This window comes from Eretmochelys imbricata, chromosome 17 (genome assembly GCF_965152235.1).
Source record: "Eretmochelys imbricata isolate rEreImb1 chromosome 17, rEreImb1.hap1, whole genome shotgun sequence".
Lineage (NCBI taxonomy): Eukaryota > Metazoa > Chordata > Testudines > Cheloniidae > Eretmochelys > Eretmochelys imbricata.
In genome coordinates this window covers 24800001-24826017 of record NC_135588.1, presented here as the reverse complement: position 1 = coordinate 24826017, position 26017 = coordinate 24800001, and the positions used below count along the sequence as shown (strand labels likewise).

Genomic DNA, 26017 nt, shown 5'->3' with positions numbered 1-26017 from the left:
TAAGTATTTATTGAACGTCTCCATCTTTCTGCATTATTATTGATAATTCTATTATGTCCATCTATTAGTGGACCAATACCATTGTTAGAATTCTTTTTTCCCTAATATATTTAAAAACTTGCTTCTTAATGTCCTTAACTCTGCTAGCCACAGATTTCTCATTGTGTCTCTTTGCTTCCCTTATCAATTTTCTACAGTTCCTAACTTCTGATTTATATTCATTACTATCAATTTCCCCTTTCTTTCTTTTGTTTATATATAAAATATTTATAGCTGCCTTCACTTCCCTCTAAACCATATGAATTTTTAACCAGCACAGTCTCCTTCCTCAATTGTTGGATTGTAGGTTTTGGGGCTTCTTGTAAGCCCCATCTGGAGGATGGTGTGGATTGCACCCTCAGCAGGTTTGCAGACAACACTAAACTGGGAGGAGTGGTAAATATACTGGAGGGTAGGGATGGGATACAGAGGGACCTAGACAATTGGAGGATTGGGCCAAAAGAAATCTGATGAGGTTCAACAAGGATAAGTGCAGAGTCCTGCACCTAGGGCGGAAGAATCCAATTCACCGCTACAGACTAGGGACCCAATGGCTTGGCAGCAGTTGTGCAGAAAAGGACCTAGGGGTTACAGTGGACGAGAAGCTGGGTATGAGTCAACAGTGTGCCCTTGTAGCCAAGAAGGCCAATGGCATTTTGGGATGTATAAGTAGGGGCATTGCCAGCAGATGGAGGGACGTGATCGTTCCCCTCTATTCGACATTGGTGAGGCCTCATCTGGAGTAGCGTGTCCAGTTTTGGGCCCCACACTACAAGAAGGATGTGGAAAAATTGGAAAACATCCAGCAGAGGGCAACAAAAATTATTAGGGCACTGGAACACATGACTTACGAGGAGAGGCTGAGGGAACTGGGATTGTTTAGTCTACAGAAGAGAAGAATGAGGGGAGATTTGATAGCTGCTTTCAATTACCTGAAAGGTGGTTCCAAAGAGGATGGATCTAGATTGTTCTCAGTGTTAGCGGATGACAGAACAAGGAGTAATGGTCTCAAGTTGCAGTGGGGGAGATTTAGTTTGGATATTAGGAAAAACTTTTTCACTAGGAGGGTGGTGAAACACTGGAATGTGTTACCCAGGGAGGTGGTGGAATCTCCTTCCTTAGAAGTTTTTAAGGTCAGGCTTGACAAAGCCCTGGCTGGGATGATTTAATTGGGGATCCTGCTTTGAGCAGGGGGTTGGATTAGATGACCTCCTGAGGTCCCTTCCAACCCTGATATTCTATGATTCTATGTTATTAAACAATTCCCAGTTACCATCGTCATTTTTCTGATTAAATTCTTCCTTCCAGCTGGCTTGGTTGGTAAGTGTTTTCAGCTTTGTGAAATTGGTGCTATTAAAGAATCGTGTATGTGTGTGTGTGTATATATTGTGACAAAATTCCTGCTCTACCTTGGTGGGTCTTGCGCTTATTGGCGGATTTGCTCACCTTGGACTTCACAGCCCTCAGCTTGGTCGTTTTTCTGAATTCACAGTCCAGGTCGACTCCTCCTGTGTCTGACCAGGAGTTGGGAGGTTTGGGGGGAACCCGGGCCCGCTCTCTACTCCGGGTTCCAGCCCAGGGCCCAGTGGAATGCAGCTGTCTGAGTGCCTCCTGGAACAGCTGTGCGACAGCTACAACTCCCTGGGCTACTTCCCCATGGCCTCCTCCCAACACCTTCTTTATCCTTGCCATAGGACCTTCCTCCTGGTGTCTGATAATGCTTGTACTCCTCAGTCCTCCAACAGTCCGCGTTCTCACTCTCAGCTCCTAGTGCCTCTTGCTCCCAGCTCCTCACATGCACACCACAAACTGAAGTGAGCTCCTTTTTAAAACCCAGGTGCCCTGATTAGCCTACCTTAATTGATTCTAGCAGCTTCCTGATTGGCTGCAGGTGTTCTAATCAGCCTGTCTTAATTGTCTCCAGAAAGTTCCTGATTGTTCTGGAACCTTCCCTGCTGGGAAATGGAACGTCCTTTGCTTGCTCCTCAGCTATCTGCTTTCTATTCTTTCCTAAAGCCCCCTGGCCTGGATTTTTCTTACTTTTTGAACCTGCCTTAGTTTTCCCCTCCGACCGGGCCAGATGCTTTTTGTTTTGGTTTGATTTTTTGCTATTTTTTTCTTCTTGCCATTTACGTGTTTACGTTTAGGTCGGCCCTCAGCTTGCCACCAGCATCTGCCCCCCCCCCCCCCCACGCCTGCTTTCGGGCGCAGCCATCTGCCTCAGCTGAGCCCCCCGGAGGAGGGGGGGAGAAGATTGCCGATTTTGTTGTCCGGAGGGGGGAGAGGAAACCCCCAGACCCAGCCGTTTTGCTGGCAGCTTGGACCTTACTTCTTATCTTTCAGCATGCCGGAAGCCTTGGAACACAGCCAACACAGCTGGAGAAGATTTCAGAAGACAGGAGAAACAACCCAGGGAAGCTACAAATCATCGTGAAGGGGGGCCGTAAGACTGAGTAATTTTCTGAATTATACTCTCATGGGGGGGAGTTTGACTGTGGTTTAATTGCGTTTGTGGCGGCACAGGGGGTGTGGCACGGAGCTGCCCCCCGATCCATCGGTGCCCCCCCCACCATTACTACAACTGTCACAGCCCCCCCGCCGTCCGTCCCTGCTGGCAACCTGCCGTCTGCCTTCGGATCCAGCTGTTTGCTTTGAACTTTGCCTTTCGGACCGGACATAACAGCCGACCAAACGAGACTCTTTGGACAAATGTGCGTGGGTCCACACACACCCCCCCCCCAGATTGTTCACTCCACAGCTTGCCCCTATCACCGGACCCCCATTTTTGTTTTTTCCCCCCTTCCAGTCCAACCCATTTGGTACCCCCCCTCCCTGCCTGCAGCCCGGCAGGGAGGAGTGGTTAATCTACTTCCCCCTCCCCCCTCCTCCTTCTGGTGTCTCCCCGTCTCTCCCTGCTCACAATGGCGGGGAATGAGAGGGGCAAGGCCCCCCTAACAACATCAGTTGTCCCTCCCCCACCTACCCTCCTGCCCAACCCCCAAGCCCCCCCACCACCACCACTGTCAAAACACCTGCCACCGCCCCCGCTGGGGCACTGGCAGCAGGAGGCACCGGGGTGATTACTGCCGCTGCTATGTCCACCGCCCCCCCAGACTCTAGGATCCCCCCCCCCAGTTGGCCGGAAAGGCCAGGGCGGGAAGAAAGGAAAGGGCCCCGCTAAAACCACTAGGCCCTCCATGGCAGGGGCTGCCCCCACCGCTGTGGCCTCGTCATCGACCATGGCGTCCCTCCCTGCTGTTCCCTCCACCAGCTCTGCGAACGTCCCTCCCCCGGCCCCCAGAACGTATGCCCGGGCGGTGGCAGGCTCCCCACTGCCTGCCGCCTCGTCATCTCGTCCACCCACTGCCTCCACTACCATCACCAGCGGCCGGGGCCGGTGTCCGTTGCCTCCTGGTGCCCACCTCGCCCCACGTGGAGACGTACGTGCAGGTGCTGGCGAAGGTGGTAGGACCCACGGCTATTGTGGCGGCCTCCAAAATGTATGGGAAGGTCATTTTTTTCTTAGCTTTGAAGGCTGCCGCCCAGGAGGCGGTGGAGAAGGGTCTGGCAGTGTGGGGGGTGTTTGTCCCCCTAGAGCCGCTAGAAGACCTTGGCGTTCGCCTCATCCTCACCTCTGTTCCTCCCTTTTTACCCAGTGCTGCCCTGTTACCCGCTCTCTCCACCCTGGGGAAACTTATCTCTGTCATCAGCCCTCTCCCGTTGGGCTGCAAGGACCCCACCCTCCGTCACGTCCTTTCGTTCCACCGGCAAGTGCAGCTTCTACCGCCACCGGCGGCGCGTGACGGAGAGGTGCTCGAGGGGTCTTTCCTAGTCCCCTACCAGGGAGCCCGCTCTCGGGTCTTTTACTCCACCGGAGAGGCCCAGTGCTACCTCTGCTGCTTAGCGGGACATGTCCGCAGAGACTGCCCTTTGGCCCGGGGGGGAGGGGCACCTGAGACCCCCGAGACCCGGCAGGACATCAGCCCCGTTGTTGCCGACGCCCCTGGCCGCCCAGCACCTGAAACCAACCCTCCTCCTACTCGTCCCACCGCTGCTCCTGTCCCGGACCAAGAAACACCTTCCCTACAATGCCCAGGCTAGCAAGAGAGTCCCACCCTTGCTATTACCAATCCGGCGGAGCCTATGGAGGAGGGTGTGGCAAAGATATTACCGGGTATAGGAGAGGGCCTGCCCCAAGGAGAATCCCCCGCCCCTCATGCTGCCTCACCGTTACCCCCCCGAACCCCTGAACCATCGCCTCCGCCCCCCGACACGACCCCTGCTAACAAACCCGGAGACGAGGCTATGGAGGGCTGGACCCTAGTCCAGGGGAAGCGAGGCAAGCGGAAGGCTTGAGCTCCGCTGCACCCATCCGATGCGGAAGCCCCCCGGAAGACCAGGAAGGGAGGCACTGATATTGAGCCTTCCTCTACGGCCACGAGTGAGATCCATCCGCTGGTGTCGGGAGGGGAAGACAGACTGGCATTGGAGGGCAGAATCCCCCCTCCATGGGAGACCCCCCCCCTCCGAGACCCCTGAGGAAGCTCCTTCTGCCCGGATACCACCCGAACCCCCCGCGAACCCCGAAGCGACCTTCGAGGCGGGCCCTAGAGGAGAGGCCCTCGGGGTAGCAGGAGTTGGCCTCTCCTCCATGTATGCGGAGATTGAGGCCCTAGATTTGACCCCGGTCACCCAGGGAGAGGATGATCTACTGCCGGCTGGCCTCGATCTAGGCAACCTCACCCCAGCCCCCTTTTCCCCATGCCCCCTCCCCCTAATTGCCTTCCCGGGTGAGCACCCTGCAGAAAGTGGTCCACCACCTGATGCCATGTCCGCCAAGACCACCACGGAGCCAGCGCCTAGCGTCACTGGGAGCCCCCTCCCTTACCCCTTAACCCTCAACTCTGCTCAGGAGGCACCTTCTTTTAGCTGCTCACCTCCTGAAGCCCAGAGCCTTACCTCTGCCCCTGCCCCCACCCCTGTCCGTGCCCAGTTCACCTCCTCCTGCAATGCTATTGCCGCCCCTGAGGTTATTTTTTCCCCGCCTTTCGCAGATTCCCCCCAGGGAGCAGTTTTTGCACTTTCTAGTCGCGACCCATTAGGAGTTGCAATTTTTCGCCCGCCATCCCCTTCCACCCCAAGGCGTGAAATGGATTTAATAACCCCAGCCTGTCAGACGCCCCGTCGGTGGTCCGCACCCTGCCTACCCGCCTTAGCGGACCACGAGGCTGCATTAAGAACCCCATCAGGGAACACCTCGGGAATTGTAACCCCACCCCCCCATGAGCTGCGGCATGCACTACGGAAGTTCCTAGAACATACCCATGGCGCCCACAATAGGGTACAGCTGGCTCTTCAGCTATGGGGGGACTTTGATCAAATTCTTCAGGCCACAAGGGCCCTTGTAAAGGAGGGCAGGGGGCAAGGAAAGTGCGGTGCTGCGGCCTACGAGCGGGCCCGCGGCTTCCGAAAAGATCTACTCATCCACGGGATGGGTCACGGGTTGCTGCGCAACCCGCTGGGGGCCACAAACACCCCCACCAATAAGAAACCCCCACCCCCCCAGCCCTCCGCATGACGCCTCTTATTATTGCAACCTTGAACACCAGGGGCTGTAGAATGGCTCTCCGCAGGTCCCAGGCGCCCTCTTACCTTCGGGAAGGGGGGTACTCTGTAGCTTTCCTGCAGGAGACCCATACGGACCCGACCGTCGAGGACAGGTGGCGGCTGGAGTGGGGGGACGGGGTATACTTTAGCCACTTCACGACTTGGCAAGCTGGAGTGGCGACCCTGTTCTCCCCCACCCTATGGCCCGAGGTGCTAGGGGTCACTGAGGCTGTGCCGGGCCCGTGGTCAACCTTGTTAACATTTATGCCCCGCAAACGAGCCAAAAGCGGCCACAATTCTATCAGCGGGTTTCCGACTTCCTCGGCACCCTAGATTCGCACGAGTGCCTGGTCCTGGGAGGGGACTTTAACACCACCCTTGAGGAACGGGACTGCTCAGGGGCCGAGCCGAGCCCAGCCGCCGCGAACATTCTCCGAGGAATAGTCGAACATCACTCCCTAGTGGACGTCTGGCGTGACCATCACCCAGATGACACTTCCACGTTCACCTTTGTCCGGGTGGAGGCCCATCGGTCACACCACTCTCGGTTGGACCGTATTTACTTATCCCGTTTCCATCTTTCACAGGCCCACTCCTCCACCATTCGGCCGGCCCCATTCTCCGACCATCATTTAGCCACCATAATGGTCTCCCTCCGTGCAGAGAGACCGGGGCCAGCCTATTGGCACTTTAACAACAGCCTGTTGGAGGACGAGAGCTTCATGACTTCCTTCCGGGAGTTTTGGCTGGCCTGGCGAGAGCAGTGGCGTGCCTTTCCCTCGGTGCGGCAATGGTGGGATCTAGGGAAGGTGTGCGCCAAGCTCTTCTGCCGTGACTACACTCGGGGCACCAGCCGACGGACAAATGCGGCGATAGAGCAGTTGGAACGGGAGGTCTTAGAGATGGAGAGGCGCCTGGCCGCCAACCCCGAGGACCCGTCCCTCTGCGGAGCATGCCGGGAGAAGCGGGAGGAGCTCCGGGCCCTCAAGGACCACCGGGCCCGAGGTGCCTTCGTTCGGTCCCGCATCCGCCTCCTTCGGGAGATGGACCGCAGCTCCCGCTTCTTCTATGCCCTGGAGAAAACGAGGGGGGCCAAGAAACACGTCACCTGCCTTCTTGTGGAAGACGGCACCCCCCTCACGGATCCGGAGGAGATGTGTGGGAGGGCCCGTGACTTCTACACAAGCCTTTTCTCCCCGGATCCGACCGATCCTGGTGCTTGAAGGGTGCTCTGGGAGGAACTCCCTACAGTCAGCGTGGGCGACTGAGACCGGCTAGAGCTGCCTCTCACCCTGGCCGAGTTCTCGGAAGCCCTCCGTCGCATGCCCACCAATAAATCTCCGGGCATGGACGGGCTGACCGTGGAGTTTTACCTCACGTTCTGGGACATCCTCAGCCCAGACCTAGTCACTGTCTGGGCTGAGTCCTTGCAGAGCGGGGTCCTCCCTCTGTCGTGCAGGCGAGCGGTGCTCGCCTTGTTGCCGAAGAAGGGGGATCTCTGCGATTTACGAAACTGGCGTCCCGTCTCACTCCTTAGCACGGATTACAAAATCGTAGCGAAAGCAATCTCGCTGTGGCTAGGGTCCGTGATGGCGGACGTGATCCACCCAGACCAGACCTATACTGTCCCGGGTCGCAGCATTTTTGTCAACCTATTTCTAGTCCGAGACCTTTTGGAACTCGGGCGGAGATATGGTCTGTCGTTCGCCCTCCTGTCTCTTGATCAGGAGAAAGCGTTCGATAGAGTAGACCATGGGTACCTCCTGAGCACTCTGCAGGTGTTTGGATTCAGACCTCAGTTTGTGAGTTTTCTCCGGGTGCTGTACGCCTCCGCGGAGTGTTTGGTTAGGCTCAACTGGACCCTGACCGAACCGGTCAGCTTCAGGCGAGGAGTGCGGCAGGGGTGCCCCCTCTCGGGCCAGCTGTACGCTCTGGCGATCGAGCCTTTCCTCTGTCTCCTCCGCAGGAGGTTGACAGGGTTGGTGCGGCGGGAGCCGGAGCTGCAGCTGGTCCTGTCGGCGTACGCCGATGACGTGCTCCTTGTGGTCCAGGACCCGGGCGACCTGGCGCGAGTGGAGGCATGCCAGGCCATCTATTCGGCAGCCTCCTCCGCCCGAGTCAACTGGGTCAAGAGCTCTGGCTTGGCGGTGGGGGACTGGCGGCAGGCAAGCTCCCTCCCACCCGCGCTTCAGACCATCTGGTAGAGTGCGGGTCCACTGCTCTATCTCGGCGTTTACCTTTCCGCCACGGACCCTTTCCCGCCGGAGAACTGGCAAAATTTAGAGGGCGGGGTGATAGAGCGGATCCGGAAATGGACGAGGCTACTCTGATGTCTCTCCCTCCGAGGGAGAGCACTGGTGCTTAACCAACTAGTCCTGTCCACGCTCTGGTACCGGCTCAACACCCTGGCCCCGGCCCCGGGTTCCCTGACCCACCTCCGGAGATTGATTCTAGAGTTCTTCTGGTCAGGAATGCACTGGGCCTCTGTTGGGGTTCTTCATCTACCCCTGAAGGAAGGAGGGCAGGGCCTGAAGTGTCTGTACACTCAGGTCCGCGTTTTCCACCTCCAGGCCCTGCAGAGGCTCCTTTATAGTGCAGGTAGTTCGATGTGGAGCATATTGGCGCACGCCTTCCTGCGCTGCTTCCAAGGGCTCTGATACGACCGGCAGCTCTTTTATCTTTGTCTGAGAGGTTTTCCGCGAGACCTCTCCGGGCTGCCGGTCTTCTACCAGGACCTCCTCCGGACCTGGAAACTGTTTCTAACGACCAGGTCCGTGGCAGCCACCATGGGAGCAGATCTCCTCACGGAGCCCCTGCTACACAATCCCCAACTCCGTGTGCAGGTGGCGGAGTCCCGCTCGGTGCGCCAGAGGTTGGTCCTGGCGGAAGTCACGAGGGTCGGAGACCTCCTGGACTACGACCAAAGAGATTGGCTGGATCCCCTGACGCTCGCTCGGCGCATGGGGCTCTCCAGCCCTCGTACCCCCGGTGCGTACTTCAGGAGGTGAAGGCCGCCTTGACTCCCGCTGCTCAGGCTTATGTCAACCGAGCCTTGCGCAAGGGCGCACCCCGCCCATCCTCTACCCCGGGCCCATCAGACCTTTTCATTGGGCCCCTACCCTGCCGATCCCAACAAACCCCTCACCCTTTCACTGCAAGCCGGCTGCATGAACTCACACTTCACACCCTTCACACCCACACCCTGGTGTCCCGCCCCGATACAAAGTGGCGGGACCTCCTGCCACCCTTGGAGGGTGAGCAACCTCGGTGGGCCAGCCTGTATTCCACCTTGGTCCCGAGGCCCGTCAGGGACATCAGTTGGTGGCTCCTTCACGGAGCTGTGAGCACAGGCGTGTTTCTGACATGGTTTACCCCCATCCCGGATACTTGCCCTTTTTGTAATGTGAGGGAAACCCTGGCGCACGTATATCTAGAATATATCTAGAATCTGTGCCAGATTGCAGCCCCTTTTCCGGCTCCTCACAAATATTCTATTGCGCTTTTGGCTTCATTTCTCCCCTCACCTTTTTAACTATACACTCCCCATCCGTGGCTCCACAAAATCGCGAGACCTCCTGGTTAACCTCTTCCTAGCCTTGGCTAAAACAGCCATTTATAAAACCAGAGAGGGGAGGTTGGCCCATGAAGCGTCCTGTGATTGTAGGGCCTTTTCCGATCCTCAGTACATTCACGTATCCGGGCGGAGTTCCTCTGGGCGGCGTCCACCGACTCCCTTGATGCCTTCGAGGAGCGGTGGGCACTGTCCGGAGTTCTCTGCTCGGTGACCCCGTCCGGTTCCCTCCGTCTGACCCTTTGATTGAGGGGAAGAGCGAGAGACGCCAGCCCCAGCCGTTGCCGCTGTGGATACCATCATTACATGGTGAAACCTGGAATGTGTTGCCTAGGGAGGTGGTGGAATCTCCTTCCTTAGAAGTTTTTAAGGTCAGGCTTGACAAAGCCCTGGCTGGGATGATTTAATTGGGGATGGGTCCCGCTTTTGAGCAGGGTGTTGGACTAGATGACCTCCTGAGATCCCTTCCAACCCTGATATTCTATGATTCTGTGATTCCTGTCATCTAGGAGGGGTCCTATAATACATGGGTGTCTACCCCCCCACCCCTAAACCGCCCACCCCGCAGCCATGCCCATCTTGCCGGGCATTCTCAGGAGAGGGATAATTGGTGACACTGGGCGCGGCACTAGGTAACTCAAGGGGGTGGAAGACCACGAGTGTCGAGCAAGCCCCCCCGCTCTAGGCCACCAGGTAACTCAGGAGGGTGGAAGACCACGAGTGTTGAGGAAGCCCCCCCGCTCTGGGCCCAGGCTAGCCTGAACACTTCTCCCTCCTGAAAGCTGCTGTGTTATACCTTCTGTTTGCGTTGTTTTGTTGCATAGTTTGTTTTGTTTTCTTTGGTAATTCTTTGTAAGTGTTACAAATAAAATGCTTTTCTGTTTCAAAAAAACCCTTCCCTGTTACCTTACCCAGGGAAAAGGGACCTACTTAGCCTGCTCTCCTACTGCTGCCCTCTGGCCTGGGCTTTTCTTACTTTTTGCCCCTGCTTTCGGCTTCCTCCCGACCAGGCCAGATGCTCTCCCCCTTTTTTTCTTTCTGTTGTTTTTTTTTTCTTTCTCTGCTGTTGCTAGAGTGCTGGCCTGCTGCCGGCCGGCTGTTAGCTCCCCCCCGCCCCCGCCCGCCCTCGGACGCTGCTGCCGCTCCAGCTGAAACCCTCCCCAAAAGACGGGGGGCTTGCTGACCCGCTCCCCGGAGGGGGGCAGTGGAAGGACCAAGCCCCCAGACCCAGCCGCTTGCTGTTTGTTTGTGGACCCGTCTCCGGCTGAGAGAATTTCTTATCACCTGCTCCGGCATCCCTGGAATGTTGGAGCTGCGAAAAAGAGAGCCCGGACAAGGAAGGGAAACAGCCGTCTACCAGAGGAACACCGCCCGGGGAATCTAGAAATCGCCGTGGAGGGGGCCCAAGACTGAGTAACTTTCGAACTGTGCTCTCATGTGGGGGGAGGCCTTGACTGTGTCGTGACTGTGTTTGTAGGGACACAGGTGGTGTGGCACGGAGCTGCCCCCCGATCCATCTGTGTGGCCCCCCCACACACACTACTATCCTCATCACTGCTCCCTCCATCGTCATTGCTGGCTGTTTAACATCTGCCTCTGGACTCAGCTGCTCACCCTGCTTCCACCGTGTGGGCCAGAAGCACCAGCCAACCAAACAGGACTTTCTGTACCAGCGTACGGTGGTTCATGTGCGCCCCCCCCGAACTGCCCATCCCACAGTCTGTCCCTTTTTACCTGACCCCAACTCCTGTTAACCACCTGCCACCGCCCCCGCTGGGGCATCAGCAATGGAGGGCACCGGGGTGACCTCCGCCGCTGCTATGTCCACTGCCTCCCCAGACTCTAGGGGAGCCACCCCAGCCAGCGGGAAAGGCCAGGGCAAGAAGAAGGGGAAGGGCCCCGCTAAAACCACCAGGCCCTCTGTGGCAGGGGCCACCCCCACTGCTGCGGCCCCGCCACCAACCACGGCGTCCCTCCCCGCTGCCCCCTCCACCGGCTCTGAGGGTGTCCCTCCTTCAACCCCCCAGGATGTATACCCGGGCGGCAGCAGCCCCCCCGCCTGCTGCCTCGTCATCTCTCCCGCCCACCGGCTCCGCCACCATCAACAGCGGCCGGGGCCGCTTCCCCACCATGACAAGGAAGCACGGTGTCCGATGCCTCCTGCCCTCCTTGCCTCATGTGGAGACCTACGTGTGGGCGTTAGCGAGGGTGGTGGGGCCCTCGGTCATTGTGGCGGCCTCCAAAATGTATGGGAAGGTCATCTTCTTCTTTGCATCGGAGGCTACTGCCCAGGAGGTGGTGGAGAGGGGCCTGGTAGTGGGGGGAGTGTTTGTCCCCCTAGAGCCGCTGGAGGACCTGGTCGTCTGCCTGGTTCTGACCTCTGTCCCTCCTTTTCTCCCCAATGCTGCCCTGTTACCCGCCCTTTCCACCCTGGGGAAACCTGTTTCTGTCATCAGCCCTCTCCCGTTGGGCTGCAAGGACCCCACCCTCCGTCACATCTTTTCCTTCCACTGGCAAGTGCAGCTTCTATTGCCATTGGCGGCGCGTGACGGAGAGGCGCTCGAGGGGTCCTTCCTAGTCCCCCACCAGGGGGCCCGTTACCGGGTATATTTCTCCACGGGGGAAGCCCAGTGCTACCTCTTCTGGGCGTCAGGGCATGTCCGGAGGGACTGCCCCTTAGGCCGGCAAGGAGGGGCACCTGAGATCCCCGAGACCCAGCAGGACATCGGCCCCATCATTGCCGACGCCCCTGGCCGCCTGATACCTGAACCCGCCCCCATTCGGACCATTCGGACCACCCCCATTCGGACCACCCCTTCTCCCGCTCAGGCCCAAGGGGCACCTCCCCTACAACGCCCAGACGAGCGGGACAGCCCCGCCCTCGCTGCTGACAATCTGGTGGGGCCTATGGAGGATGGTGTGGCAGAGATACCACCAGGCATGGGAGAGAGCCTGCCCCAGGGAAAATCCTCCCTCTCTTATGCTGCCCCACCATCCCATCCCACCCAGCCCCTGAGCCATCGCCTTTACCCCCTGATACGACCCCTGCTAACCAGACCTGAGATGATGCCATGGAGGACTGGGCCCCAGTCCAGGGGAAATGAGGCAAGCAGAAGGCTTGAGCTCTGCCTCATCTACCCGAGGCAGAGGCCCCCCGGAAGACCAGGAACGGGGGCACCAATGCCGAACCTTCCGCTTTGCCCACGAGTGCATCCCATCCACCGGTGTCAGCCAGGAAAGACGTGGTAGCACTGGGAGGTAGTGTCTCCCCTCCATGGGAGACCCTCCCCTCCGAGACCCTCGAGGAAGCCCCTTCTGTCCTGACACTACCCGAAGCCCCCATGAACCCCGAGGCAACCATCGTGGCGGGTGCCAGCGGGGAGAACCCCGGGGCAACGGAAAGTGTCCTCTCCTCCATGTTCGAGGAGATTGAGGCCCTAGATCTGATCCCGGTCGCCCAGGGGGAGGACGACCTTTTGCCAGCAAACCTCGATTTGGGCGACCTCACTCCACCCCTCTTTTCCCCATGCTCCCCCCCCCAACTGCTGTTTCTGCTCCCACCTCCAAGGAACCCCTGGACTCCTTCATCAACCCGGCTGCTGATGGCACCCCACTGATGACAACCAAGCCTGCTCAGGTGACAGCTGGCACCACGCGACCGGGACACGAGCCGCCAGGGGCATCCCCCGTTGGTGCGGAGCAATTGATTTCCTTCCTGGGCGGGGGCCCAACAGAAGATAATCCACCTCCTGATGCTGTAGCCGCTAAATTCACCATAGAGCCTGCGCCCGGTATCACTGAGAGCTCCTGCCCTACCCCCTTAACCCTCGAGCCTAATCGGGAGGCGCCACCATCCAGCTGCTTGCCTCCCGAAACCCAGAATTTCGCCTCTGCCCCTGCCCCTGCCCCACCCCTATCCAGTCTACATCCTGCGATGTTATCGCCGCCCCTGGGGCTGTCTCCTTCCCTTTTCCAACCGATGACCCCCAGGGAGCGGCCTTTGCGTTTTCCTGCCCCGACCCATTAGAGGCTGCTATTTGCCCTCCACCGCCCCCTATCACCCGAGGGTTTGAGGCGGGCCTAGAAGCTCCAGCCCATCACACACCCTGTCAGGGGTCCGCACCCTCCTTGCCTGTTTTAGTGGGCCATGGGGCTGCACCAAGGGCCCCGCCGGGGAACAACTGGGAAACCGTAACCCCAACCCCCCATGAGCTGCGAGGAGAGCTGTGGAAGTTTTTAGAGGATGTTCGTGGCTCCCACAACAAGGTATAGCTTGCTCTCCAGTGATGGGAGGACTTTTTTCAAATCCTCTGGGCCACAAGGGCCCTCATGGGGGAAGGTAAAGGGAAGGGGAAGCAGGATGCCGCGGCCTACTAGCGGGACCGCGTCTTCCGTGAACAATTACTCACCTACGGGATGGGTCAAGGACTGTTGCGCCGCCCACTGCGGGATGCGAGCGTCCCTGCCAGTGACGATCCACCCCGGCCATCCCCATGACACCTCTCACCATCGCAACTTTGAACAACCCGGGGTTGTAGGATGGCTCTCTGCAGGTCCCAGGTGCTCTCCTTCCTTCGGGAGGGAGGGTACTCTGTGATTTTCCTGCAGGAGACCCATACGGATCCGACCGCCAAAGATAGTTGGCGGCTGGAGTGCGGGGACAGGGTCTATTTTAGCCATTCCATGATTCGGCAGGCTGGAGTGGCGACCCTGTTCTCCCCCGACCTACGGCCCGAGGTGCTAGGGGTCGCCGAGGCCATGCAGGGTCGCCTGTTGCAACTCCAGGTCCATACAGAGGGGCTTGTGATTAACCTCGTTAACGTCTATGCCCCGACATCGGGCCCGGAGCAGCTGCAATTCTATCAGCAGGCGTCCACCTTCCTCAGCACCTTAGATTCTCACGAGTGCCTGGTCCTGGCAGGGGATTTTAATACCACCCTCGAGAAGCGAGACTGCTCGGGGACCGAGCAGTGCCCGGCCGCCGCGGATACCCTCCGGGAGATAGTTGAACATCACTCCCTAGTGGACATCTGGCATGACCACCACCCAGATGACACTTCCACGTTCACCTTTGTCCGGGTGGAAGCCCATCGGTCGAGCCACTCCCGGTTGGACGGCATTTATCTATCACGCTTCCATCTCTCACGAGCCAACTCCTCCAGCATTCAGCTGGCCCTATTTTCTGACCATCACCTAGCCACTGTCACAGCCTCCATCTGTGCGGAGAGGCCGGGGCCGGCCTATTGGCATTTTAACAACAGCCTGTTGGAGGATGAGGGCTTCGTGACGTCCTTCTGGGAATTTTGGTTGGCCTGGTGAGGGCAGCGGCGTGCCTTTCCCTCGGCGCGGCGATGGTGGGACCTGGGGAAGGTGCGTGCCCGGCTTTTCTGCCATGACTACACCCGGGGCACCAGCCGACGGAGAAATGCGGCGATAGAGCAGTTGGAACGGGAGGTCTTAGACCTGGAGAGGCGTCTGGCCGCCAGCTCTGAGGACCCGCTCCTCTGCGGAGCATGCCAGGAGAAGCGGGAGGAGCTCCGGGCCCTCGAGAACCATTGGGCCCAGGGTGCCTTTGTTCGATCCCGCATCCGCCTCCTTTGGGAGATGGATCGTGGCTCCCGCTTCTTCTATGCCCTGGAGAAAATGAGGGGGGCCAAGAAACATGTCACCTGCCTCCTGGCAGAAGAGGGCACCCCCCTCACGGAACCGGTGGAGATCTGCGGGAGGGCCCAAGCCTTCTACACAAGTCTTTTCTCCCCAGATACGACCGACATTAGCGCTTGCAGAGTGCTTTGGGAGGAGCTCCCTATGGTCAGTGCGAGCGACCGAGACCGGCTAGAGTTGCCTCTCACTCTGGCCGAGTTCTCGGAAGCCCTCCGTCGTATGCCCACTAATAAGTCTCCAGGCATGGACGGGCTGAGCGTGGAGTTCTACTGCGTGTTTTGGGACGTTCTCAGCACAGACCTAGTCACTATCTGGGCCGAGTCTCTGCAGAGCGGGGTCCTCCCTCTCTCATGCAGGCGAGCTATGCTCGCCTTATTGCCAAAGAAGGGGGACATCTGCGATTTACGAAATTGGCGTTCTGTCTCGCTCCTCAGCACAGACTACAAAATCGTAGCCAAAGCAATCTCGCTGCGGCTAGGGTCTGTGCTGGCGGACGTGATCCACCCAGACCAGACCTACACCGTCCCGGACCGCAGTATCTTTGATAACCTAGTTCTGGTTCGGGACCTTTTGGAACTCGGGCGTAGAGACGGTCTGTCATTCGCCCTCCTGTCCCTAGATCAGTAGAAGGCATTCGATAGGGTAGACCACGGGTACCTCCTGAGCACTCTGCAGGCGTTTGGATTCAGACCTCAGTTTGTGAGTTTTCTCCGGGTGCTGTACGCTTCCGCAGAGTGTCTGGTTAAGCTCAACTGGACCCTGACCGAACCGGTCAGCTTCGGGCGAGGAGTACGGCAGGGGTGCCCCCTCTCGGGCCAGCTGTACACGCTAGCGATCGAGCCCTTCCTCTGTCTCCTCCGCAGGAGGTTGACAGGGTTGGTGCTGCGGGAGCCGGAGCTGCAGCTGGTCCTGTCGGCGTACGCTGATGACGTGCTCCTCGTGATCCAGGACCCCGGCGACTTGGCACGGGTGGAGGCTTGCCAGGCCATCTATTCGGCAGCCTCCTCCGCCCAGGTCAACTGGGTCAAGAGCTCTGGCCTGGCAGTGGGGGACTGGCGGCAGGCGAGCTCCCTCCCACCCACGCTTCAGACCATCCGGTGGAGCGCGGGTCCGCTGCTCTACCTCAGCATTTTCCTTTCTGCCATGCATCCTTCTCCGCTGGAGAACTGGGAAAATTTAGAGGGCGGGGTGATAGAGCGGATCCGGAAATGGACGAGGCTACTCCGATGTCTCTCCCTCCGAGGGAGAGCGCTGGTGCTTAACCAACTAGTCCTGTCCATGCTCTGGTACCGGCTCAACACCCTGGCCCCAGCCCCGGGTTTCCTGACCAACCACCGGACATCGATTCTGAGGTTCTTTTGGTCAGGAACGCACTGGGCCCCTGTTGGGGTTCTTCATCTACCCCTGAAGGAAGGAGGCCAGGGCCTGAAGTGTCTGCACACTCAGGTCCGTGTCTTCCGCCCCCAGGCCCTACAGAGGCTCCTCTATGGTGCAGGCAGTTCGGCGTGGAGCACACTGGCGCACACCATCCTGCGCCGCATCCGAGGGCTCCGATATGACCAGCAGCTCTTTTATCTCTGTCTGGGAGGTATTCCGCGAGACCCCTCTGGGCTGCCGGTCTTCTACCAGGACCTCCTCCGGACTTGGAAACTGTTTTCAATGACCAGGTCCGTGGCAGCCACCAAGGGGGCAGATCTCCTCGCGGAGCCCCTGCTGCACAACCCCCAGCTCCATGTGCAGGTGGCAGAGTCCCGCTCGGTGTGTCAGAGCTTGGTCCTGGCAGAAGTCACGAGAGTCGGAGACCTCCTGGACTACGACCGGGGAGACTGGCTGGATCCCCTGACGCTCGCTGGGCGCATGGGGCTCTCCAGACCTCGTACCCCCCGGCGCATACTTCAGGAGGTGAGGGCCGCTTTGCCGCCCGCTGCTAGAGCTTACCTCGACCGGGTCATGTTCGAGGGCATGCCCCGCCCACCCTCTACCCCAGGCCCGCGAGACCTTTTAATTGGACCCCTGCCGCGCAGACCCAATTGACCCCCTCACCCCTGCACTGCGAGCTGGCTGCATGAACTGCAGCCGGTACACTTCCAAACCACGCCAAGGAAACATCTATATACGCTCGCGCTCCACTCCCTCCATGCCCTCACCCTAGTGTCCCGCCCCAACACAAAGTGGCGAGACCTTCTGCCACCTTTGGAGGGTGAGCAGCCCCAGTGGGCCAGCCTGTATTCCACCTTGGTCCTGAGGCCCGTCGGGGACATCAGTTGGCGGCTCCTTCACGGAGCTGTGAGCACGGGCACGTACTTGGTGCGGTTCACCCCCATCCCAGATACTGTCCCTTTTGCAGTGTGAGGGAAACCCTGGCACACGTATATTTGGAGTGCGCCAGGCTGCAGCCCTTGTTCTGGCTCCTCACAAATCTCCTATTACATTTTTGGTTACATTTTTCCCCTCACCTTTTTATTTATGCACTCCCCATCCGTGGCCTCACAAAGTCGCGGGATCTCCTAGTTAACCTCCTCCTGGCCCTGGCTAAAATGGCCATCTATAAAACCAGAGAGAGGAGGTTGGCTGATCGAGTTTCCTGTGACTGTGGGGCCGTTTTCCGATCCTTGGTCCGTTCACGTATCCGGGCGGAGTTCCTCTGGGCGGCGTCCACCGACTCCCTTGATGCTTTTGAGGAGCGGTGGGCGCTGTCCGAGGTTCTCTGCTCTGTGTCCCCGTCTGGGTCCCTGTGTCTGACCCTTTGATTGGGGGAGAGAGTAAGGGACCCCAGCCCCAGCCATTGCTGCTGCGGACACCACCACCCTAGAGGGGTCCTTTCACATGCGGGTGCACGTGACCTCCCCCCCCCGGATTGTCCACCCCACAGCCTACCCCTCTTGTTGGGTGCTTTCAGAGGAGAGAATTGTTGGTGACACTCGGGCGTGGTGCCAGGTAACTCGAGGGGGTGGAAGACCACATGAGTCGATGAAGCCCCCTCGCTCTGGGCTACCAGGTAACTCGGAAGGGTGGAAGACCACGAGAGCCGAGGAAGCCCCCCGCCCTGGGCCCGGGCAAGCTTGAAAACTTCCCTCCCCTGAAGCTAATGAGAAAACAATTGTGATTGGTTGCTGTGTTACACATTGCATATGCTGCTGTTTTTACTTTGTAAGTATGTTATGCAAATAAAAACACCTTTTGCTTAAAAAAAAAAAATTACTCTCCTATAGCCATCTGGCCCGACCCTGTCACAATATATATATATATATGTGTATATATATTATTGGTCTGGACTTTAATCTGTTTGCACATTATGAATGGTGTCAAGTCATGATCACTTGTACTGAGCTACCATTAATTTTTAGTTCTGTGATCAGTTCCTCTTTATCTGTAAGGAAAAAGTCTAATACAGAACTCCCCGGCATTTTGGGCTGTATAAGTTGGGGCATTGCCAGCAGATTGGGGGACTCGATCGTTCTCCTCTATTCGACATTGGTGAGGCCTCATCTGGAGTACTGTGTCCAGTTTTGGGCCCCACACTACAGGAAGGATGTGGAAAAATTGGAAAGCGTCCAGCAGAGGGCAACAAAAATGATTAGGGGACTGGAACACATGACTTATGAGGAGAGGCTGAGGGAACTGGGGTTATTTAGTCTGCAGAAGAGAAGAATGAGGGGGGATTTGATAGCTGCTTTCAACTACCTGAAAGGGGGTTCCAAAGAGGATGGATCTAGACTGTTCTCAGTGGTGGCAGATGATAGAACAGGAAGGAATGGTCTCAAGTTGCACTGGGGGAGGTCTAGGTTGGATATTAGGAAAAACTATTTCACTACGAGGTGATGAAGCACTGGAATGCGTTACCTAGGGAAGTGGTGGAATCTCCTTCCTCAGAGATTTTTAAGGCCCAGCTTGACAAAGCCCTGGCTGGGATGATTTAGCTGGGGATTGGCCCTGCTTTGAGCAGGGGTTGGACTAGATGACCTCCTGAGGTCCCTTCCAACCCTGATATTCTATGATTCTGTGTGGGCGCTTGGCTGTGTTCGTGTAGCTGAAGCCTGGGCAGTGCCACCGCTCTCACACGCCTGGCTTAGAGCTCCGGACAGCATCTCTCTCCTGCTTTGTTCCCAGCTAGCTTGTCACATTTCGGGTCTCAGGTGACTGTTCGTTTCCCTTCTCCCTGCTGGTTGGGAAGGAGGTAGGGAGACGCCTGCCTGCTGATTGGGCCCCAAGTGACAAAAGCCAAGTGGTTTAGTTCTGTGGGGCTCTATTGCTGAGCATAGACAGGCAGTGCCTCCAGAGCACTTGGGAGCAGCCCAACTAACCCCAACGCATCTGACAGCAAGGCTCAGCACACTCAGTGTCTGGGTGGAAGCCTTGACACAGGCATGCGGGAAGCCCAGGATCATTTCTGGTCCCACGGGTCTTGCTCTCAGTCTGGCAGAGGCTCCACGGAGAAGGAAGCTCCCGGCCTGTTCCACAGTGTGACCCCTCTGATCTCCTTCCCTGGGGGGAAGGGAGGAGTGCTGCAGCGGCTGGATGCTCAAGCCCAGTGGGAGGGAGTGCATCACCTGGCAGATGTAGATTGAATCATGTCCAGTGACCAGGGTGGGGCAGGCCAGGGGCAGTGTCTCAGTGTCTCCAATGCACCCATCTTTGTTCTCTCCTTCCTCCCTCTAGAAACCAAGGAGGAGCTCGAAGAATTAATGTCTGACATCAAAAAGACAGCAAACAAAGTGCGCTCCAAGTTAAAGAGTGAGTATTCGTTTGCTGCGAAGCATGAGAACTGGCCCCTGGCTGCTGCTCGTCTGTCCCTCAGCTGCCTGAAGGGTCCCTGTTGGCCTCAATGCCTGCTCTCAGGACTTCACCAGCTGTATGCAGGCCCCACATGGAGTGGGTGAGCCTGCAGGCTTGGTTAGCTCTGCTGTTGCCCCTTGGTCACTGCTCACTGGCTTTCAGGAGACATGGGAGATGAGCTTCTGATGACTGTGTGTGAGGCTTGTATGTCACACTCTCCTGGGTTTTGTTCCATGTCCTCTCTCTGTGCTGTGCTGCTCCGACTTCTCTCAGCACTGCCGTCTGACAGCCCCAGTGGCTCCCACTTGTCTCCTACAAACCAGAGACCAGCCCATGGTGTAGAGTGTTTGGATTTTCCTCTCTGTGCATCTGTGTGGTCAAGACTCAGAGGTAGGCATTGTCAGCGTCTCTAGAGCTTGTTTTGGCTGCAGAGAGCCAGCTCTACCCTTGAGCCATGTGGCAAGGGCTCTTGGATCCTCTCACGCAGAGTGTGCCAGGCACAGTACACAGAGTCACCGTAACCCCGTTCCCATGTCTCCTGAGCAGTGACTCCGGTTTACTGACACTAATTTCACTGAACCGTGGTCAGGGCCCTGTGTGTTCTGTGGTTCCACGGGTGCACAATGTGCCACAGGATTCACTTGGGGCCACACAATTGTGTCCAAAATCTCAGCTTTCACTTTTTACCAAAGTACACGTCTAGCCTTTCAGTTATGAGAATAACATCAAAAGGGCTGGGTCTGTAAAGAGCCCAAACCAATGGCTCTGAGAGGTGTGAACTCCTCCAGCCCTCTTACTCTGGGCCCCATGGGCTCTGTGATCATGTGTCTGTGGAATCTGGAATTTTTCCCATGAACCACAGAATTCAGTATTTTGCTGCAGAAGGAATCTGTCCAGCTGTGAGCCATAGTGCTGTGAGTGTGGGAGGATGGGAGTGAAAAGGATTTCATGGATGTACAATTAATTAATATGGCTATAGAATTTCGGGCTGCTTGCCACAGTTTGGTCCCATTGAGTTGTGGTGTACACAGGGCCCTGCCCCGGTTTGGCCCTATTCCTCCACGCATTGGCAAAGTGGGCTAATGTAGGAAGGGCCAGAGAAATTAGAGAAGGAAAAGCCATAGTATGTTGCCCAGTGCATCCCCAGCCAATGCAAGCTGGGCCCCTACAGTGTATCTTCACTTGTGTCTTCTCCAGTGCAATAGGAAATATCTCAGCATGGGGCTTCCACCACTCCTGGTGAGAGATGGCTCTGCAGTCTGACAGCTTAGTGAACTATTTATCTGAGACTTGTATGTGAGTCCTGCTTGTGCCCCACTGAACCACACTGAGCAATTTTGCTCACTGGTCTTGATGGTTGCACCTTTCTCAGGTTACTCTCTGTCAACCATTAGCCATCTTTCACTTTTAATCTCCCCCCGTAAATTACTCTCTCTAGTCCTCTAACCCACTTTTGCAGCCTGAGAATAGGCCAGGGGTTAACAATGGACCAGGCAGAGGCAGAATGACAAGCAGCTGGGCTAGAGCAGAGCTCCGTTGTACAGACTCTTGGAGCACAGGGGCTGAAAGAGAACCTCTCCCACAGAGCCAAGAGGCAAGTGTTTTAGCTGAGGGGCCTGGGGAGTGGCTGGGCTGGGAATACCAGGTATGTGTGTTGGACCCATGGTTGTCACTGATGCTGGCTAGAACAGGGCTGCAGCAAGCCCAAGGGAGCATGGTTTGCCAGGGGCTCTGTGTCATCCTCTCTGGGAGCAGAACAAAAGCTTGGTGGCATTTCTTAACGGGTCTGTGAGGGACACACCTGCCGGAGGGGCCTTCCCCGGGGCTCCAGCACTGGATGCAGCTTTCCGAGGGTGAAGAGGAATTATCTCTGCTTTATGACATGCGGCCTCTTTAAAATATGCGGGTGGAGCTGGCACGTCCCTGACGAGGTAATAGGGAAAACAAGTTAGCATGTTGAGGCAAAGAGGTGCCATCCTTGTGTGTGCAATGGCCGGGTGCAAGGTTCCTGAACAGAAGTTCTGCCTTGTCCTGGGTTCACATCACCTGTATGGAAATGGACTCATCTTCATTAGGTTCCCCAACAGCTGCACAGGCTGCGTCTCCAGTGCCCAGCACGATAATCAGAATCTTCCAGACACAGATTTTTCCCCTCCTGTGTCCGTCAGACTGAGATAAGGTCCCTGTTGAGAAGACATGGGGCTCTGGAGAGGAGGACAGAGTGCGGGGAGAGAGCAGACATAGAGTCAAGGAAGGTCAACTTATTTCATCAGCATGGGGAATAGATGGCCAGCCCTCTGTGGAGAAAGAGGTGGTTTGGGACTATTTAGAAAAGCTGGACGTGCACAAGTCCATGGGGCCGGACGAGTTGCATCCGAGAGTGCTAAAGGAACTGGCGGCTGTGATTGCAGAGCCATTGGCCATTATCTTTGAAAACTCGTGGCGAACGGGGGGAGTCCCGGATGACTGGAAAAAGGCTAATGTAGTGCCAATCTTTAAAAAAGGGAAGAAGGAGGATCCTGGGAACTACAGGCCAGTCAGCCTCACCTCAGTCCCTGGAAAAATCATGGAGCAGGTCCTCAAAGAATCAATCCTGAAGCACTTACATGAGAGGAAAGTGATCAGGAACAGTCAGCATGGATTCACCAAGGGAAGGTCATGCCTGACTAATCTAATCGCCTTCTATGATGAGATTACTGGTTCTGTGGATGAAGGGAAAGCAGTGGATGTATTGTATCTTGACTTTAGCAAAGCTTTTGACACTGTCTCCCACAGTATTCTTGTCAGCAAGTTAAAGAAGTATGGGCTGGATGAATGCACTATAAGGTGGGTAGAAAGTTGGCTAGATTGTCGGGCTCAACGGGTAGTGATCAATGGCTCCATGTCTAGTTGGCAGCCGGTGTCAAGTGGAGTGCCCCAGGGGTCGGTCCTGGCGCCGGTTTGGTTCAATATCTTCATAAATGATCTGGAGGATGGTGTGGATTGCACTCTCAGCAAATTTGCCGATGATACTAAACTGGGAGGAGTGGTAGATACGCTGGAGGGCAGGGATAGGATCCAGAGGGACCTAGACAAATTGGAGGATTGGGCCAAAAGAAATCTGATGAGGTTCAATAAGGATAAGTGCAGGGTCCTGCACTTAGGACGGAAGAACCCAATGCACAGCTACAAACTAGGGACCGAATGGCTAGGCAGCAGTTCTGCGGAAAAGGACCTAGGGGTGACAGTGGACGAGAAGTTGGATATGAGTCAACAGTGTGCCCTTGTTGCCAAGAAGGCCAATGGCATTTGGGGATGTATAAGTAGGGGCATAGCGAGCAGATCGAGGGACGTGATCGTCCCCCTCTATTCGACATTGGTGAGGCCTCATCTGGAGTACTGTGTCCAGTTTTGGGCCCCACACTACAAGAAGGATGTGGATAAATTGAAAAGAGTCCAGCGAAGGGCAACAAAAATGATTAGGGGTCTGGAACACATGAGTTATGAGGAGAGGCTGAGGGAACTGGGATTGTTTCGTCTGCAGAAGAGAAGAATGAGGGGAGATTTGATAGCTGCTTTCAACTACCTGAGAGGTAGTTCCAGAGAGGATGGTTCTAGACTATTCTCAGTGGTGGAAGAGGACAGGACAAGGAGTAATGGTCTCAAGTTGCAGTGGGGGAGGTTTAGGTTGGATATTAGGAAAAACTTTTTCACTAGGAGGGTGGTGAAACACTGGAATGCGTTGCCTAGGGAGGTGGTGGAATCTCCTTCCTTAGAAGTTTTTAAGGTCAGGCTTGACAAAGCCCTGGCTGGGATGATTTAATTGGGTATGGGTCCTGCTTTTGAGCAGGGGGTTGGACTAGATGACCTCCTGAGGTCCTTTCCAACCCTGATATTCTCTGATTCTATGATTCTATGCTCCATTTTGTTGGCATCTTCCTGCCTCAGGGAAACACAGAAGGGGAATGGAGTGAGCTTGATTGACAGGTGGGAGGGATAGCTTGGTGGTTTGAGCATTGGCCTGCTAAACCTAGGGTTGTGAGTTCAATCTTTGAGGGGGCCATTTAAGGATCTGGGGCAAAAATTGGGGATTGGTCCTGCTTTGAGCAGAGGGTTGGACTAGATGACCTCCTGAGGTCCCTTACAACCCTGAGAGTCTATGATTCTATGACAGCTTCCGTTACCAGAAGAATCAGTTTTTGTAACAACTAGGGAGTGAGGACAATAAGACCATCAACCTGAGGGTGACGTTATGGCGTGCTGGGGTGCTCTGACTAGGAGAGAACACATTGGAGCCAAATAGCATGGAACCCCCAGGAGCCCATGAGATGTGTTCAGCCAGGGCTGCACGGCCTCTCCAGCCAGGATTCGGGCAACCACAGTGTCTGGAGACTGCAGCCCACCCACGGGTTACCTGCAGTGGATATAGGGCCTTAGATGGGATTAGGCTTGCTTTGGTCCGCGAGCGTAGTGCACAGTTGCAGACTGCTTGTCCTTCAGGGGTGAACACAGCCCTCTTAATGGAAGAATTGGTGTCCTGTAGGTTTAAGAAGGCAGTTACATTGCCTCTCCAGGAGCCACTGTACCTGTATTCTGTAGATTTCAAGAGAGATGCATAACCCTGAAGGAGGAATTAAACATGGCTGGCCTGTAAAATGCCCTTCCCCAGGCTCTTTGGCTCAGTAACATCTGTAACTAGCATGTTTTGGTCTGGCAGTGAAAAAAGTATACCCCCGTTTTCCATCTGAGTGCAGAGTCATTTCTGAGTAGTCAGGAACAGTCAGCATGGATTCACCAAGGGCAAGTCATGCCAGACTAACCTAATTGCCTTCTGTGGTGAGATAACTGGCTCTGTGGATGAGGGGAAAGCAGTTGACATGTTATTCCTTGACTTTAGCAAAGCTTTTGTTACGATCTCCCACAGTATTCTTGCCAGCAAGTTAAAGAAGTATGGGCTGGATGAATGGACTATAAGGTGAATAGAAAGCTGCTAGATTGTCGGGCTCAACAGGTAGTGATCAGTGGCTCCATGTCTACTTGGCAGCTGGTATCAAGCAGAGTGCCCCAAGGGTTGGTCTTGGGGCCAGTTCTGTTCAATATGTTCATTAATGATCTGGAGGATGGTGTGGATTGCACCCTCAGCAAGTTTGCAGATGACATTAAACTAGGAGGAGAGGTAGATACACTAGAGGGTAGGGATAGGATACAGAGGGCCCTAGACAAATTAGAGGTTTGGGCCAAAAGAAATCTGATGAGGTTCAACAAGGACAAGTGCAGTGTCCTGCACTTAGGACAGAAGAATCCCATGCACCACTACAGACTAGGGACCGAGTGGCTAGGCAGCAGTTCTGCAGAAAAGGACCTTGGGGTTACGGTGGACAAGAAGCTGGATAAGAGTTGACAGTGTGCCCTTGTTGCCAAGAAAGCTAATGGCATTTTGGGCTGTATTAGTAGGGGCATTGTTAGCAGATCAAGGGACGTGATCATTCACCTCTATTCGGCACTGGTGAGGCCTCATCTGGAGTACTGTGTCCAGTTTTGGGCCCCACACTACAAGAAGGATGTGGAAAAATTGGAAAGAGTCCAGCAGAGGGCAACAAAAATGATCAGGGGGCTGGAGCACATGACTTATGAGGAGAGTCTGAGGGAACTGGGGTTATTTAGTCTGCAGAAGAGAAGAATGGGGGGGGATTTGATAGCTGCTTTCAACTACCTGAAAGGGGGTTCCAAAGAGGATGGAGCTCGGCTGTTCTCAGTGGTGGCAGATGACAGAACAAGGAGTAATGGTCTCAAGTTGCAGTGGGGGAGGTTTAGGCTGGATATTAGGAAACACTATTTCACTAGGAGGGTGGTGAAACACTGGAATGCGTTACCTAGGGAGGTGGTGGAATCTCCTTCCCTAGAGGTTTTCGAGGTCAGGCTTGACAAAGCCCTGGCTGGGATGATTTAGTTGGGGATTAGGTCCTGCTTTGAGCAGGGGACTCTGAAAAGGACTTGGGAGTCATGGTGGATAATCAGGTGAACATGAGCTCCCAGTGCTACGCTGTGGCCAAAAGAGCTAATGTGATCCTGGGATGCATAAACGGGGGAATCTCAAGTAGGAGGAGAGAGGTGATTTTACCTCTGTGTTCGGCACTGGTGTGACCACTGTTCAGATACTGGGTCCAATTCTGATATCCACAATTCAAGAAGGATGTTGATAAATTAGAGAGGTTTGAGAGAAGAGCCACAAGAATAATTAAAGGATTAGAAAACCTGCCTTATATTGAGAAACTCCAGGAGCTCAGTCTATTTATCTTAACATAGAGCAGGTTAAGGGGTGATTTGATCACAGGAGGAAGAGATAGTTGATCATGGGATCTTCAATCTAGCAGAGCAAGG

At 56.0% G+C, this 26017-nt stretch overlaps 1 protein-coding gene across 1 annotated transcript in view; it reads left to right on the top strand.

Annotated features, from left to right (window-relative positions):
- STX1A (syntaxin 1A) overlaps window positions 1–26017 on the top strand; it is a 260780-nt gene that overhangs the window by 150130 nt on the left and 84633 nt on the right. The window contains exon 3 of the mRNA XM_077836958.1: window positions 19541–19615. Coding sequence (XP_077693084.1) covers window positions 19541–19615 — 75 coding nt within the window. The remainder of the gene's footprint in view (window positions 1–19540; window positions 19616–26017) is intronic.